This window comes from Schistocerca serialis, chromosome 9, assembly GCF_023864345.2.
Source record: "Schistocerca serialis cubense isolate TAMUIC-IGC-003099 chromosome 9, iqSchSeri2.2, whole genome shotgun sequence".
Taxonomy (NCBI): Eukaryota; Metazoa; Arthropoda; class Insecta; order Orthoptera; family Acrididae; genus Schistocerca; species Schistocerca serialis.
In genome coordinates, this window is record NC_064646.1 from 199326749 (window position 1) to 199343134 (window position 16386).

At 44.0% G+C, this 16386-nt stretch overlaps 1 protein-coding gene across 1 annotated transcript in view; it reads left to right on the forward strand.

Moving 5' to 3' along the window:
- The first annotated feature begins 804 nt into the window (after positions 1–804).
- The window catches only part of LOC126419767 (uncharacterized), a 59142-nt gene continuing 43560 nt past the window's right edge, over positions 805–16386 (forward strand). The window contains exons 1-4 of the mRNA XM_050086942.1: positions 805–939; positions 8189–8255; positions 11434–11498; positions 11595–11630. Of these exons, the coding sequence (XP_049942899.1) occupies positions 871–939; positions 8189–8255; positions 11434–11498; positions 11595–11630 (237 nt within the window). The 5' untranslated portion in view covers positions 805–870. The remainder of the gene's footprint in view (positions 940–8188; positions 8256–11433; positions 11499–11594; positions 11631–16386) is intronic.

Sequence of the window (16386 nt, forward strand, 5' to 3'; positions counted from 1 at the left end):
AAACTTGATTTCGCTGGTGTATTCAGTTGAGTTCTAGTTTAAAATGTTCATCACATTCTTCCTATTTCAATTACTTTTGGCAATTTCAAAAATTGGTGCCAAAAAATAAGAAATTGAAGACGTTTGTTGTCCTCAGTCAGTTTTTAAGGAAATGAGGACACAGCATGAAAATCGAGGACTATCCCCTGAAAATGAGCACATCGTGGGGGGGGGGGGGGGGGGCATATCGGAGACCATTGTTAGAATAAAAGAAGGGCGTCATTTTTCAGCTCTCACTTTAGGCGGCAAAGCGGCTAGCAAACGCACTGCCGCAATAATTTATTTTTAAAATATATAGTTACTCGTCTGTTTTCAATCTGACGTTTTGCTCCAGTTTTAATGGTCTTATTGTTGACTGGGCGGTAATTCTCCATATCATTTATTTACTGTTGTGGAACCACTTCAAAAACATTACTGAATCGCTGCTGCAAGTTTGTTACCTGTGCCGTTAATACGAGCGCAAGGTTAGCCTATGAAGGAAAGAGACAGACTCATGGCATGCCTTAAACCGTGGCGTGATTTATTACTTGTTCGCTGGAGGCGGGACGAGGCTAATATTCTTTTGTTGTATCAAATACTAAGCTATGTTTACGTAATATGGCACTTTCAACCGAATCACCTTCGTTCTGACAGCACTGGACAGTAACCGGAAACAGAGGATGTCCTTTTCACGGTACAGGTGTGACAGTTGTGGCACTCATAGTTACGTCACAGTGTCTGTACATACATAAAAGATATACGACAAGTTGAAATCCCGCCAGTCGACGCCTAGATAAATAGTGCACAGGCACCATCTGCGCATAGCTGAATTTCGTATACATATTACTAGCAATGAGGGTGCTAAAGATTTGTATTTTTATTTGTGCTATCATAGTTAAGACTTCCTGTGACTCTGGTGAGGTAAGTAATTCACTTTATGAAGTCATGAAAAAATTTTGTAAATGAACAGTAAGTCTATAGGTGACTATCGGGAGCAATTATCTAATAATTCACTTAGATAGTCTGCCGAGGGTTATGAGATACAATTTCCATGGTTTTCCTGATAATTTCTGTACAGGTATTTCTTATTTTTTGTACGTGCGAAGGAGATTTTGCGTAGAAAGCATTACCACATTCAGATCAAAACGGATGACAGCCCTATTTTATTATTAATTTTGATATTCTGGCGTTTCTCTTTTCTTAAAGTGGTGGTTGTTGCAAACGTTGTCTTGCTGATAATCATCCCAACCTCCCATTCCTGAGCTCTGTTCACAACATTTCGAAAATTTGATTTCCTTAAGCTTTGTTACTGATTTCAAAGATTATTTGTCCACATACTTTTCGCAGCGACGTTTCCATCTCGCGAGGCAGTCCTGAATAGTTTCATTTCAGATGACCTTTAAAGTGTGTATGACGAATTTGCTCTGTGATGAATTTACACCGAGGTGATAAAAGTCATAGGACAGTTATTCGCAGCAGTCTTCTTAATGTTTCTTCTTATTGCTCCATCTTCAAGAATATCTACGTTTACATAGTTACACCACAAGCCACAGTACGGTGCATGGTGGAGGGTGTCTTGTGTCAATACTACTCATTCCCTTTTCTATTTAAGTCGCAAATGGAGCGATGGAAAACTTACTCTCTATATGCCTTCGTATGATCCCTAATATATCTCATCGTGTCGTACAGTCCTTACACGAAATGAAAATCGGCAACAGTAGAAGGTGTCAGCAGTCAGTCAAAATGTCGGTTCTGTAAATGTTCGACTTATCTCCTGAGATTTCCGTTGGAGTTCAAGCAGCCTTTCCGTAATAGTCGTCTGCTTACAGAACAAACCGATAACAAATCTAACAGCAGTTCTCTGAACTGCTTCGATGTCTACCTTTGGTCCGACCTGGTGAGGATGACATACATTCGAGCATTACTCAATGATGAGTACCACTATTGTTCTATATGTGGTCCCCGTTAGAGGTAAGCTACACTTACGTAAATTTCACCTAAAGAACGGCAGTCGACCATTTACCTCTCCTGTCACCGATTATATGCTCGTTACATATCGTGTTATTTAGCAGCGTAAAGACAGACTTATTAATCGATGTAACTGTGTCAAGAATCGGACCACTAACACTGTATTCGAAATTTAGAGGATTGATTTTTCACCTTATCCCCATTAACTTACATTTTTCTAAATTGATCATACCAAACAGAAAATCTGTCAAAGTCATCCTCTATCCTCCCACAGTCACTGAAGGACCTGACATCCCTGACATCCTATTCCGTATACAAGGATTTTCTTTAATAGTCTGCAGTGGGGTACTGTATCAAACACTTTCCGAATATCTTGGAAGGTGAGTTTCGTTGGAGTGGTTCTTTGTTGCTCCATGCTAATTTGTGGACAGAAGTCTCAAGAAAATGCATTACATACCGACTTAGAATATACTGAAGAATTCTACAGCATACCATGCTGGGGATACTGGTTCGTAATTTTGGGCTCTATTCCTTTAGCCTTCTTGTAGAAGTATACAGGAATTTCCTGCTCATTTGCCCAATTTCTTGGAAATTTTGTCTAGACGAATGATAACGGGACGATGCCGAAAAGTACTCCACGTAAAACCGAAGTGAAATTACATCTGGATCTAGCAACATTTGTTTTCAACCCTTTCAGGTGCATGTCAGTGTCACGTATGTCTACTTTTTATGTTGTCCATATTGCACTGGTCAAACTAATGTATGAGAGCAAATTTTTTTCATGGTCTGATCAATCGTGAAATTAAAACCACAGTGAAAATCCGATGAAACTTGGTGCAGATGTGTTTCCCAGTGTAACTAGTATTCCCACAAATCATCTCAAGTCGTCGCTTTCAGCTATGAGCCCACAGTGAGTTCACAAAGATGTACAGAACACTAAAGCCTCCTGCACTTTGTGAAGTGCAAGCCATTATTCGATTTCTTCATGAGAGTTTCAGCCTTATTTCAAGCAGCCCACATAACTTAACTGTGATGCAAGACACCAAAGTGCGGCAGTGGTGCAGGAACCTTGGAGCTGGAAGTATAGATGTTCATGATGCATGCAGTTAGGTAGGGAAGCGAGCGTCAACCAATGATCTCGTTCGATGAGTGGATCAAAGTGGATCGGGCAGCTCGAGAAAATTATCCATGGAAAGCAGAACAAGCGAATAGGAGCACTATCACCATGCATTGTCGCCCTTCACGAAAATGCTCGGACATACTTTGCAGCTGTAACACAAGAACAGCTGATTAAGAGGACAGAATTTTGACGCAGACAACGAGATTTAGGCGAGTTTAGGCAGAGGCAGAGGCAGTTGCCTTCTATGACGAGGGTATTAGAAAATCTGTACAACACTATGATAAATACATACGTCGGAGCGGTTACTACCAGAGAAGAAGACGGAAGGAGAAGTTAAATGTTGCAAATACACTACTGGCCATTAAAACTGCTACACCACGAAGATGACGTGCAACAGGCGCGAAATTTAACCGACAGGAATAAGATGCTGTGATATGCAAATGATTAGCTTTTCAGAGCATTCACACAAGGTTGGCGCCGGTGGCGACACCTACAACGTGCTGACATGAGGAAAGTTTCCAACCGATTTCTCATACACAAACACCAGTTGGCCGGTGTTGCCTGGTGAAACGTTGATATGATGCCTCGTGTAAGGAGGAGAAATGCGTACCATCGTGTTTCCGACTTTGATAAAATTCGGATTGAAGCCTACCGCGATTACGGTTTATCGTATCGCGACATTGCTGCTCCCGTTGGTCGAGATCCCACGACCGTTAGCAGAATATGGAATAGGTGGGTTCAGGAACGCCGTGCTGGATCCCAAGGGCCTCGGATCACTAGCAGTTGAGATGACAGGTATCTTATCCGCATGGCTGTAACGGATCTTGTAGCCACGTCTCAATCCCTGAGTCAATAGATAGGGACGTTTGCAACACAACAACCATCTGCACGAACAGTTCGATGACGTTTGCAGTAGCATAGACTATGAGCTCGGAGACCATGGCTGCGGTTACCCTTGGCGCTGCATCACAGAAAGGAGCACCTGCGATGGTGTACTCAACGATGAACCTGGGTGTACGAATGGCAAAACGTCATTTTTTCGGATTAATTCAGGTTCTGTTTACAGCATCATGATGGTCGCATCCGTGGTTTGCGACATCGCAGTGAACGCACATTGAAGGCGTGTATTCGTCATCGCCATACTGGCGTATCACCCGGCGTGATGGTATGGGGTGCCATTGGTTACACGTCTCAGTCAGCTCTTATTCACATTGACGGCACTGTGAACTGTGGACGTTACGTTTCAGATGTGTTACGACCCGTAGCTCTACCCTTCATTCGATCCCTGCGAAACCCTACATTTCAGGAGGATAGTGCACGACCGCATATTGCAGGTCCTGTACCGGCCTTTCCGGATACAGAAAATGTTCCACTGCTGCCCTGTCCAGCACATTCTTAAGGTCTCTCACCAACTGAAAACATCTGGTCAATGGTGGCCGAGCAACTGGCTCGTCACAATACGCCAATCACTACTCTTGATGACCAGTGGTATAGTGTTGAAGCTGCATGGGCAGCTGTACCTGTACTCGCCATCCGAGCTCTGTTTGACTCAATGCCCAGGCGTGTTAAGGCCGTTATTACGGCCGGAGGTCGTTGTTCTGGGTACTGATTTCTCAGGATCTATGTACCCAAAATGCGTGAAAATGTAATCACATGTCAGTTCTAGTATAAAATATTTTTCCAATAAACAGCCGTTTATCATCGGCATATCTTCTTGGTGTAGTAATTTGAATGGCCATTTGTGTAAAACATATTTGGTTTCCACTTTGGTATCTATGTCGTAATCGTTTGGACCTCGAAAAAAAAAGAAAAAAAAATTAAGAACTGCCGTTGTATTTCCATACGACGTTCCCTAGTGAATAAAAGTTCAGCTTTTCGTAAACTGTCTTTTTTTGTCACATCATATTATTCAACGGACATAAGATAAGAGGCCTTCGAGCAACTTAGTGTCTTTACGTACGACCAAAATTGTCGCTGGTTCTTGGCAAGATTTTCGGCTGAAGTGAGCCGGTGGGAGTAATTTTATGATTTGGATATCGATCTTTTTCTAGGCTCTATTGCCTGTCGACATTATATTGTTCTTTTTGAACCAAGGGTGCAAGAATCTCTGTTTACTCAGAATTTTCCCAGTTAAGTTATTAAAACCTGGTTGGTCATACAACTGATTTTCTGCTCTTTTCGGTGTGAATAACCTCCTTGACGTGATGATGGACTTAATAACAGCAGTAACAATCGTCACTCTGACAACAAAATGATCACCAATCCCTGTCTCTATTCTGGCATTATCGATAGTGTAAGGTCTCGTTGTAGCTGCAAGGTCTAAAATATTTCCATTTGTTGTGGTAGCTCTAAATAGCTGCTGAAGACATTTTCGGCTGACTTCTTCATAATTACAAGGCTGTTTGGTCTTATAGCCCACAAAGAATCCATAGAGGTCACAGTCTATACCGTCACGTAAAACTAGCATCATATTGTAGTGGCACTTCCTCGCTACTGAGCTATACTTTCTTTGACTTATTTTAAAACTGCAACAGCGAAATCGGGTGCCCGGTGGAAACATCCGGTGATCAGGCTAATTTCAATTAGGCCGGTTGCTCGCCTCCAGATAACTCCGCAGTTAGTCTCACTATCGGCCTCGATAAACACAACGTATTCGTCGACTGCAGTTGACACTTCAAATTATGGCGGCTAGTCTGTTTTCTCGACACACCATCTGTGCCCCCTTAAATATATCATAACTTTCTACTTAGGGTTTCATTCAGTCCTCGTTTCCTAATATAGTTTCCATCTCCGACAAGGTCTCAGCTGGTAATTAAACTCAAATCTCTCTCTGGTTTTTTTCTCCGAGTACTATTTCAGCGCTATATCTTCCATTTTTTATGAATTGTTCGGTAATTTACTGTTACAATTTTGACATTCGAGAGGTCTTTACTTTGTGTGCGATCTGATTGCGCACACTGCGTTTAGACTGGCGAGCGTTCATCAGTGGACGTCAAACTATCACCTAGCCTACGAAATCTCCTTGTACACACACTTGCTACAGGAGCAGCTGCTTCCTCTGCACGGTGCACCACTCATCTATTAAGGGATGTACCACGATCCTCCACCTCATAACACAGGTCCAGAAAACGGCAGCCAAGACCGTCTCAGAATCGAGTGGGCCTCTAGCTGACACCTTCCACTCGGATCCAGACAAAGTGAGTCAGGGAACTCTGAGTACTATTCAGGAAATTAGAAGCTATGCTGTCACCTGCGTGGGAGCCAGCAGTCTTCACCACTTCCACTAGTCGCCATAAAGAACTGAGGTTGGCCTTAGAACCCAAGCGAATCACGTCATTGGTGCCGACACGAGTCAAAGCTTCTAAATGACTGCACCCTGTAGTCCCGACAGCCGAAGCCAGAGCCACCGATATAATTCGGTTGAAGTTCCCTGTTAGAAATACCGAGCGCACATTGGACTTCTTTCCAGCCCTATACGCTCTTCTCCTAAGGAGATGCATTACACGCCTAACATTGAAGAGCTCACCTTGTATCTTCTCGGAACCTCCTGAAGAAGCGGCATCTTGTCCCGTCTTAGGGCGAATGGGGGAGGCCAGACCGCCAGTCCCCACACTGTCCCTCCACTTTGAGTGATGCGATCGCATTGCAAAATATTAACAAAGGAAATAAGTGTTCCGTATAAATCAGTGGTACAAATTTTGTAAATTAATCCATCTAGATGGTTTAATAAATTTTCATAAATAATGTGCCATTTTGGGCTACGCAGTCAACTGACACCCACAGCTTGCCATCTGATGCGATTGTTTCTCCGCATGCACTATGGCACTCGGTAGCAAAATCCAGACAGCCGACCGTTGCCGAAAACGTCTTCAGTTGTTCGCAAAACAAAGGGCAGCTTCTCGTGCCTCCGCACACGGTATGCACACACCTTATGCCTCCTAACATTAAAAATCGAATTGACACAAAGGGTAGACAAGATGAATGAAAAAGAGCCTCGTTACCTTGTAGACAAAGTTTTGTCCTGGCAAACTTGTTAGAAACACACCTGTAAACAGACACTGGCATTAGGATCCGAGCTGCTGGAATGGCGGTCATATGTGCGTGAGGTGTGCTTACTTGTGTGTGTAAATGTGGCTGTGTTCTTTTCTGAAGAAGACTTTGGCCGAGAGCTGTCTGCAACGCAACGTGTCGTCTTTACGGTGAACACCAGTTTATAAAACTTCAAATGTTCAAATATGTGTGAAATTTTATGGGACTTAACTGTTAAGGTCATCAGTCCCTAAGCTTACACACTACTCAACCTAAATTATCCTAAGGACAAACACACACACACCTATGCCCGAGGACTCGAACCTCCGCCGCGACCAGCCGCACAGTCCATGACTTCAGCGCCTTATAAAGCTTCCTAGCTGGTTAAAACTGTGTGCCGGACCGAGACTCGAACTTGAGTCCTTCGCCTTTCGCGGACAAGTGCTCTACCATCTGAGTCGCCCTAGCGCGGCTCACCACCCGTCCCCACAGCTTCAGTTCAACCCGTATCTCGTCTCCCACCTTCCAAAACTACACAGATGTTCTTCGACGAATCTAGCAGAACTAGGATTCCTAGAAGAAAGGGTACTGCGGAGACATGGCTTAACCACAGCCAGGGGCTGCAAGGTTCGCAGAAGAGCTTCTGTAAAGTTTGGAATGTAGGAGACGAGGTACTGGCAGAATTGAAGCTGTGAGGACGGCTCGTGAGTCGTGCTTGGGTACCTCAGATGGTAGAGCACTTGTACGCGAAAGGCAAAGGTCCCGAGTTCTAGTCTCGGTTCGGCACACTGTTTTAATCTGCGAGGGAGTTTCATAAGAGCGCACACTCCGCTGCAGAGTGAAAATCTCATTCTGGAGCAGTTTTACTTTTCCTTCTGTTGTCATTATTACAACCTGGAGTTTCCATTGTTTGTTACACGACGTACGTTATATGTGCATCACGTATTTCGTATATTTCCTATCTCAATCTATCTCCTTTTTAATTAAAAGGGATTGTTGAATTTTTTGTAAAAGAAATATGTCCACTTTACTTCATAATAATATTGTTTTCAGGTCACAGAAGAAATTGATGAACCAGGAATCGTAACGAAATGTGCAAATGAAGTGGGCTTGTCAAGAGGTTTGTACTCAATGCTTCCTTGATGTACCATTAAGTAATCTGTAACTTCACGTCACCTGATGAAGTACGAAAGTAACTCAATAAGCCATGCTACCAATTTCTTTTCTTCTTACACATTCATTTGAAATTTCAAATGGGTATGGCGTACAGTTATTATCCGCCAGATATATAAACTATTTTGTGCAGCTTCTGGCGAAGAAGATAGAGAAAATTACACACATTCAACTCACATGTTCGTCAGATGTGAAGATTAAATTCTTCTTGGACTAAACGCTTGTTGACTCTACATTTCACACTACTTACTTCGTTTTGGAGATTGAAAGTATTGTCTGAAACACTTAGACTTCGAAGGCCCTTCCTTGCAGCAGTTCAGGCGGACACTCGCGAAATTTTGTCACAGTTCATTTTTATATTCTCGGGAGATGTGTGGCCGTCTGGTGGAAGCTACGTAGGCGGTGGACTAGTCGTTTTTTCATTATTTCTTGCTAATTTACGAGGGGTATTTTAATGTTGCAATTATCACTACCAAAAATAAATTTCAATCTCGATAACTATTTTATCCATCAATTACCGGCAATTGTCTGCCATCCTCATATATAATGAAATTTACACATCTCTGTAGAGCTGCACTTTGCTGGAGAAACCATTACAGAATGGCACAGTCCACTGATGATGAAGAGGCGGAGAGCACTATTTTATTTTGTCCAATTGAGCTGTGTGCTACGTTACAGTGACGCAGGAGTGACAATGTATAGGGCATTACGACCACAGTCGCGTGTCTGAAGACGAAAACAAAACATTAATTAGGCAACTTTGTTTTCCGTGGTGATAATTAAAGCTTTCTGGATAAATTCTCGTAGATGACTATGATGAGTTATTTCTAATGGCCTCGTATCAATATCACGTTGAAGGATTGAGAGTGCAGTTGATTGGTATTACCACATAGTAGGAACGTAAAGTACACGGTCGTATAGGTCAACAACCGAATTCGGAATGTTTTGGAAACCACGACATGACACTGTCTGAAAACGCTGATTGGTAATTTTACTCAAATCGTTTTGAGTTAGTAGCTAACGATAAGGAACACTTCAATCCAAATTAGCTAATGTCTAGGCGACTCCACGGTGATTTTGTGCTGATTCACAGTGGAGGACGAAACTAGAATCCACAATGCACTTTTGATTCTTAGCAACAGCTCTGATAAACGCTTGTAAGTTCCCGTTGAAGAAGGTTAAATCCATCTGTCAGGTGTAGAGCTTATGGAAACTGCTTTCTAGACATCCCTGTGCTTACTCCTGACACAGTGCCAGGGCCAAGGTTGGCATATACTAGCGTAGCTACATTAATGTGACCACCTACCAAAAGATTGAGTAGCTTTCTCTTGCAGCTCGGACCACTACAACATGCGCAGGAAAAGTGTCAGCGGGGTCCTGGTACGACAGTGAGGTGGAGCCATGCTGACTTCAAAGCAGTGGCCAGCTGCGAATGGTTTCTCGGTTGAGAATCCACGGCACGAACGGCTCGATCGAGCTGGTATATGAGATTCTCTATCGAAGTAAAAATCAAGGAGTTTTGGTGACCACGGAAATACAGTAAACTCATCCTAGTGCTCATCGAACCACGTACACAGAGAGCTGTGCGATATGCTGCGTTGTCCTGCTGGTAGATGCCATCGCACCGCGGAAACTGCGTGTATAGGTGAACGTGGTTCCCGAGGTTAGATGCATACTTGTGTTGATCCGCTGCGTCTTGCAAAATGGGCGGAAGAGGTTTACATGGTCCCTGATGTTAGATGCACACTTGTGTTGATCCATTGCGTCTTCCAGAATAAGGGGATCACCTAGGGACTGCCCTCCGGCATGGACCCTACTGGTGATTGTTGCTGGGTGTTACTTTCAGACATTCCACGTCTAAAGCACCAATTATGCGTCCGATGGAGCATACATTGTGATTCATCTCTCACGACTCATTGGACGTCCACTTGCGATACTGGTGTATAAATTCCACCCTTCGTCGCCGATGAACTGCAGTCGGAATTGGTGCTGTGGAGGCCCATACGCAGCAACGACTGCCGATCGGCCTTTGATGAAATACTGCTGGTATCTACTTGCTTCAGCTAGGGGGTCAGTTGCTCAAGAGTTGCACGTCTGTCTGCCCGGACACATCTTCTCAGCCGTCTTTCAACCCTGTTTTCTGTAGCCCTTGGTGCACCACAGGCATCGCCGCCTGTTTCCGATAGCGCCATTTTGCCATACACGGTATACCTTAATCACAGCGGCACGCGAACAGTTTACAGACTTTGCCGTTTCGGAAATGCTTACATCCCTGGCCCTAAGGCTAATGATCACGCCCTTTTGAGAGGCAGGTAAATCACTTCGTTTATTCTCAACGAGAACGAGTGCACTATTTTCCTCGCTTCAATATGTTTCATATCGCCTCTGCTGCTAGTGTGGCCACTAGCCGTGTGTAAGTGGTTATTACACACTGACGTCGAAGATAGATTGTGGTCACATTAGTGTGACTGGACCGTATGTAACTGGTCCTTTTAAACTGTATCATTCGATGCTTCGAGGTAGGAGTTTAATGAATAAATTCCAGAGGGTTACTCGAGCGAGAGCGGTTACACGACGACAGCTTTACAGCTGACATTTTAACAGTCAAATTGACGAATATTTATTACGCTATGCACTAACTCAGTATGGGATTTGTGGGGACTGCGGCCTATCTTGCTAAACTGAGTGGACGATCATCCGATCTCCACTTTCAGCTTTGAGATGTGTGGATCCTACATCTTGTCTGTTACACGTGGGTTCGCTGCATTTCATCCACTATTCGCTGGTACTCAAGACAGTGGCAGGGGAAAAGAAGAACAGATTCGTCGGTTTCGAGATTCTCGTTCCCAGTGACTAAGCCATAACAATGTGTACCGTATGAAAATCAGCTACGTCAGAGGTTTCTCCTTTACCGACCCGTATCGTCGATAGAATGCTGCCCCATTCGCCTCTGTTCTGCTTGTAGACTTGTCTTATAGCGTCATGTGCGTACAAAGCCACTAGGTGTCATTTAGTTTCACGTAGGGTATCGGTTATAATATTTTGGATCATCAGTGTATGTATTTAACGTTGAGCTGTTTCATAAACACCAGCATTGATATTTTTATGTTTGTCTTTATCTCCAGATATAGCTGAGACCATATTGAGGAACAATTTTACCGTTCCAGATGAAACTAATGAAAACCAAAGAGTAAGTGTAATAAAATGAGTATCAACATAATAATAAAACGTAATTTGCACAATAAAACTCCGTAATAAAGAACACTGATGGTGTGTTTCTTTCCAGTGTTACGTTCACTGCATCGGACTGAAGATGCGATACGTAAGTATTTCCCTTAATTACTTAGAAGTATGATATTTGTGATGTACTGACACGCTCAGACGCAAACTTCCATTATGTTGTTGTTTTCATGTCACAAACTGTACTCATACACACACAATATAATTTAGCTGAAATTAGTTGCCGGCCGCTGCGGATAAGTACGATATAGCAGTATCTGTGTTGTTGAGGAGAACAATGCAAAGTTCCTTCGGATATGCGTATGTGTAAACCGGGATATCTGGGTTCGATTCCCATTTCGGCACAAATTTTCATTCTCGTCAGTTCCTTGGTGTTCACAGCTGCCAATACAATTCATTTATTTCATGACGTCGCTAGTCGTCCTGGTACCTGTTCTTGCTCGGACATTTATGCAATTTACACTACTGGCGATTAAAATTGCTACACCAAGAAGAAATGCAGATGATAATCGGGTATTCATTGGGCAAATATATTATACTGGAACTGACATGTGACTACATTGTCACGTAATTTGGGTGCATGGATACTGAGAAATCAGGACCCAGAACAACCAACTCTGGCCGTAATAACGGCCTTAATACTTCTATGCATTGAGTCAAACAGAGAGTGTACAGGTACAGCTGCCCATGCAGCTTCAACATGATCCCACAGTTCACCAACAGTTGTGACTGGTGTATGCTCGGCCACCATTGACCAGACGTCTCCAATTGATGAAAGATCTGGAGGATGTGCTGGCCGGGGTAGCAGTCGAATATTTTCTGTATCCAGAAAGGCCCGTATACGACCTGCAACATGCGGTCGTGCATTATTCTGCTGAAACGTAGGGTTTCGCAGGGATCGAGTGAAGGGTAGAGAACACATCTGAAATGTAACGTCCACTGTTGAAAGTGCCGTCAATGTGAACAAGAGGTGACCGAGACGTGTAACCAATGGCACCACATACCATCATACCGGGTGATACGCCAGTATGGCGATGACGAATACACGCTTCCAATGAGCGTTCACCGCGATGTCGACAAACACGGTTGCGACCATCGTGATGCTGTAAACAGAACCTGGATTCATCCGAAAAAATGACGTTTTTCCATTCGTGCACACAGGTTCGTCGTTGAGTACACCACTGCAGGCGCTCCTGTTGTGAAGATGATTGTTGTCTTGCAAACGTCCCCATCTGTTGACTCAGGGGTGGCTGCACGATCCGTTACAGCCATGCAGATAAGATGCCTGTCATCTCGACTGCTAGCGATACAAGGGCGTTGGAATCCAGCACAGCGTTCCGTATTACCCTCCTGAACCCACCGATTCCATATTCTGCTAACAGTCATTGGATCTCGACCAATGCGAGCAGCAATGTCGCGATTCGATAAAGCGTAATCGCGATAGGCTACAATCCGACCTTTATGAAAGTCAGAAACGTGATGATACGCATATCTCCTCCTTACACGAGCCATCACATCAACGTTTCACCAGGCAACGCCAGTTAACTGCTGTTTGTGTATGAGAAATCGGTTGGAAACTTTCCTCATGTCAGCACACTATAGGTGTCGCCACCGGCGCCCACCTTAGGTGAATGCTCTGAAAAGTTAATCATTTGCGTATCACAGCATCTTCTTCCTGTCGGTTAAATTTCGCGTGTGTACCACGTCATCTTCGTGCTGTAGCAATTTTAATGGCCAGTAGTGTACCTACCAAACGATAACAAGCAGCGACTTCAATTAAAGTATCCCCTGTACGGTAATTATTTATCGGGTGTTGTCGTGGTGGAAAAGTCCTTTACGACTAAAGCTAGATTCGTCATTCGTTTTCACGTCATTTATAAAAGGTTCGTCACCTTCCACTTGGTGCCAAAGCCATTCACAGAACTGCACATCTCGAATGCGATCTTCTGGCTGTTGGTGTAATGATATGGATGCACCACTTCAAATAAAAGTGTTTGAGATAGCTAGAACTTCCTTGCAATATCACGGGTCCTTTCCCGAAGTAACTGATACGGTATCAAGAATCGTGTCGTCTGCACGAGCTCTGAACGCCGAGCGGGATAGCGCTGTGGTTAGCACAGTGGAATCGCATGGGGGAAGACGACGATTCAAACCCACGCTCGGCCGTTCTGATTTTGGTTTCCCGCATTTTCCCTAAATCGCTTTAAGGCAAATGCCAGGATGCTTTCTTCGAAAGGGCACGGCCGCTTTCCTTCTCTATCCTTCCGTAATTCGCACATGTGCTCCGTCCTTAATGATCTCAATGCCGTCGGTATGTTATAAACAATCACCTCCTCCTTCCACCGCCCTCTGCCCATTACTTCTGACCGAAGGTTAACAGTTGTGTGAAGGCGTTGCTCCAGGCGATGAAAAGCATTCTTATCTGAGCGGACAATTTGAATGGAATTCGGTTAATGAAAAGGGGACATGCAATTCAAGGTTTATTTCCTCGAAACAATTAATTAATTGTAATAAATTACACTGTGGCTTACAAATTCCAGTGACATAAACAAATCAAGCTGCTTATAACATGAAGTAATAAAAATGTTATATGCCACAAGTGAACAGAGAAACTTATTTGTGTCGTTTTAATCACTGCCAAACAAACTGTTTACAATTTGATGCATTAGCAAATAATCATTGAGCGTTAAACTACATACTTTCACCTAATACAGTTAAATTTTATAATGTGAAGCACAAATTATAATTTACAATTAAATTTTCAGTCGAAGTTATTCCTTCTTATACCATCTATAAGAGAGTGACAAAATTTCCAAAAGGTATCTCAATTAAAAATGCCCTAAAACCCTTAGCACAACAACACGTACATGACAAGCTCAAATAATAAATACAGAGAGTTTGCTGATTTCTACAGCGCAGACCACATTCAAACTCTAGCTAACATGGGCCGCTTGCCGGTCAAAGCATGTTACGACTGCGGCAGCGGGCAGACTTACATAGGTAACAAAAGAACACAGGCCACCTACCAATCTTACCAAAATCAGGTTACACGAAGGAGGAAAAAAGGATCTCAATTAATGACAAAATCCGCGGTAGGCCCGGCAATATTGCACCTGAGCGCTAGTATCTAAAATAAGGTTGACAGATACCAAGGTCTGACATCATCTTAGGGCTAACTGGCACGACAAATAAATAAGAGTAAAAGAACAAGCAAATGGCAATGCCCAAGAATTTAAATACGATTAATGTAATTGCTATTGCTAGCACGTTGGACATCGTCTTAGGCTTAATTGACACTACAAATAAATAACGGTAAAAGAACAGGCAAATGACAATGCCCAGTGATTTAAATAAAGATAAGTAAGCACAAGGCTAAAAGCAATTGCTAGCAACTTAACAAGCACGCATAAAAATATCAGACTGAAGCCACATCACAAAACGGAACAGGCGCGCGCGCAGTTCCCAGCAAGCCAGAAAACCAATAACACACACTCCAGCAACCGAGCCAGCCTGACCACACTAATTTCTACTCAGAATTAGGGCGCGTGAGCACACGAGGTCCACACAAAACATACACTGCCAAATACTTCCCACCAACAGATACGGCTGACGCCGGGCGGGAAAACGGGGGCGACGACCGGGTACACACCCGCAGAAAACTCGACACCTAGACTCCAGCCGCAGCGGAATCGCGCAGAAAATATAAACAACAGCTGACGTAAGGTGAAACGAACCCCGCCACGCAGACCGGACATAGCAAACACACAGAGAGCCTGCCCTGCAGTCCTTACAACTCCTGGGTGCGGAAACCATAGCGATATCGTGGCACCGTTTTCAGAGGCGGAGAACCTCGAGCGATCGCGTGCGGGGATCCATCAGTTGTCCACTACAGAACGTCACAAACACGCCTCACCGCCCAACGGCCAAACCAACGAGGCCCGCCAACAACGAGACCACACCTCCGCGCCGGGGCGGAAGGCCAAATACCACCAGCGCGCGACCCCCCACGAAAAACGCTCCGAGGACAGCAACCGCCTCAGCGCCTGCGCAGGCCGAACCAGACGGAAACAGAAATACAAGTCGTTATCGATAGTGCCGGATACGCAACTCGCCAGAGAAATGGCACATTATCGACATGGCGACTTTGAGTGTACCTTGTAGGATACGCATGAACAGCAGCAGCAGCTTGGTTATCGGGTCCACAAAGAACCAAAGACATATAAGGAAGCAGCCGTACATGAACTTTACACGACCAGCTATGGTTGCGCACTAAGCACCTGGTAGACACATGCAGCTCGTTTAATGGATCTCACTGTGACAGGCTACTGCCATATGTCAAAATGATGTCCTGCTTATAAACACGAGAGCTATGAAACAGACGTCTAAAAAATTAAAATTTCATGAGCCGAAGCTCCAAGGTCGGGGTGGATTTGACCTCTACTGAGCAGCCTGCTCAGTGATCTACGACGGATGGCACGAGCATGCATGGTGATATACGTTCCTCTGTACATTTCAGTGTGCGCAGGATGTAACAGTGTTGCCAGCTCCTTGTTTTCATATACGCGTTTTCAAAACGCATCCGATCTGATTGTGATAGATAAACATTCGTTATGAATCTGAATGAAGAATCGCATCCCAATCTTCAAGTACAGCATTGTTTCTTCACCGTATAGCCTTAATTTGAATTTTGTAATTGCGTAGGATTCCGCGGCCAGAGTCATTTGACATAAAAGTTTTCTAGTTTTGGTACCGCATCATAATGTAAAAACTACTGCTGCTGGAGAAAAACAAACGTTTCGGCCACTATTGGAGCGGCCTTCTTCTAGGTCTGATGGTGC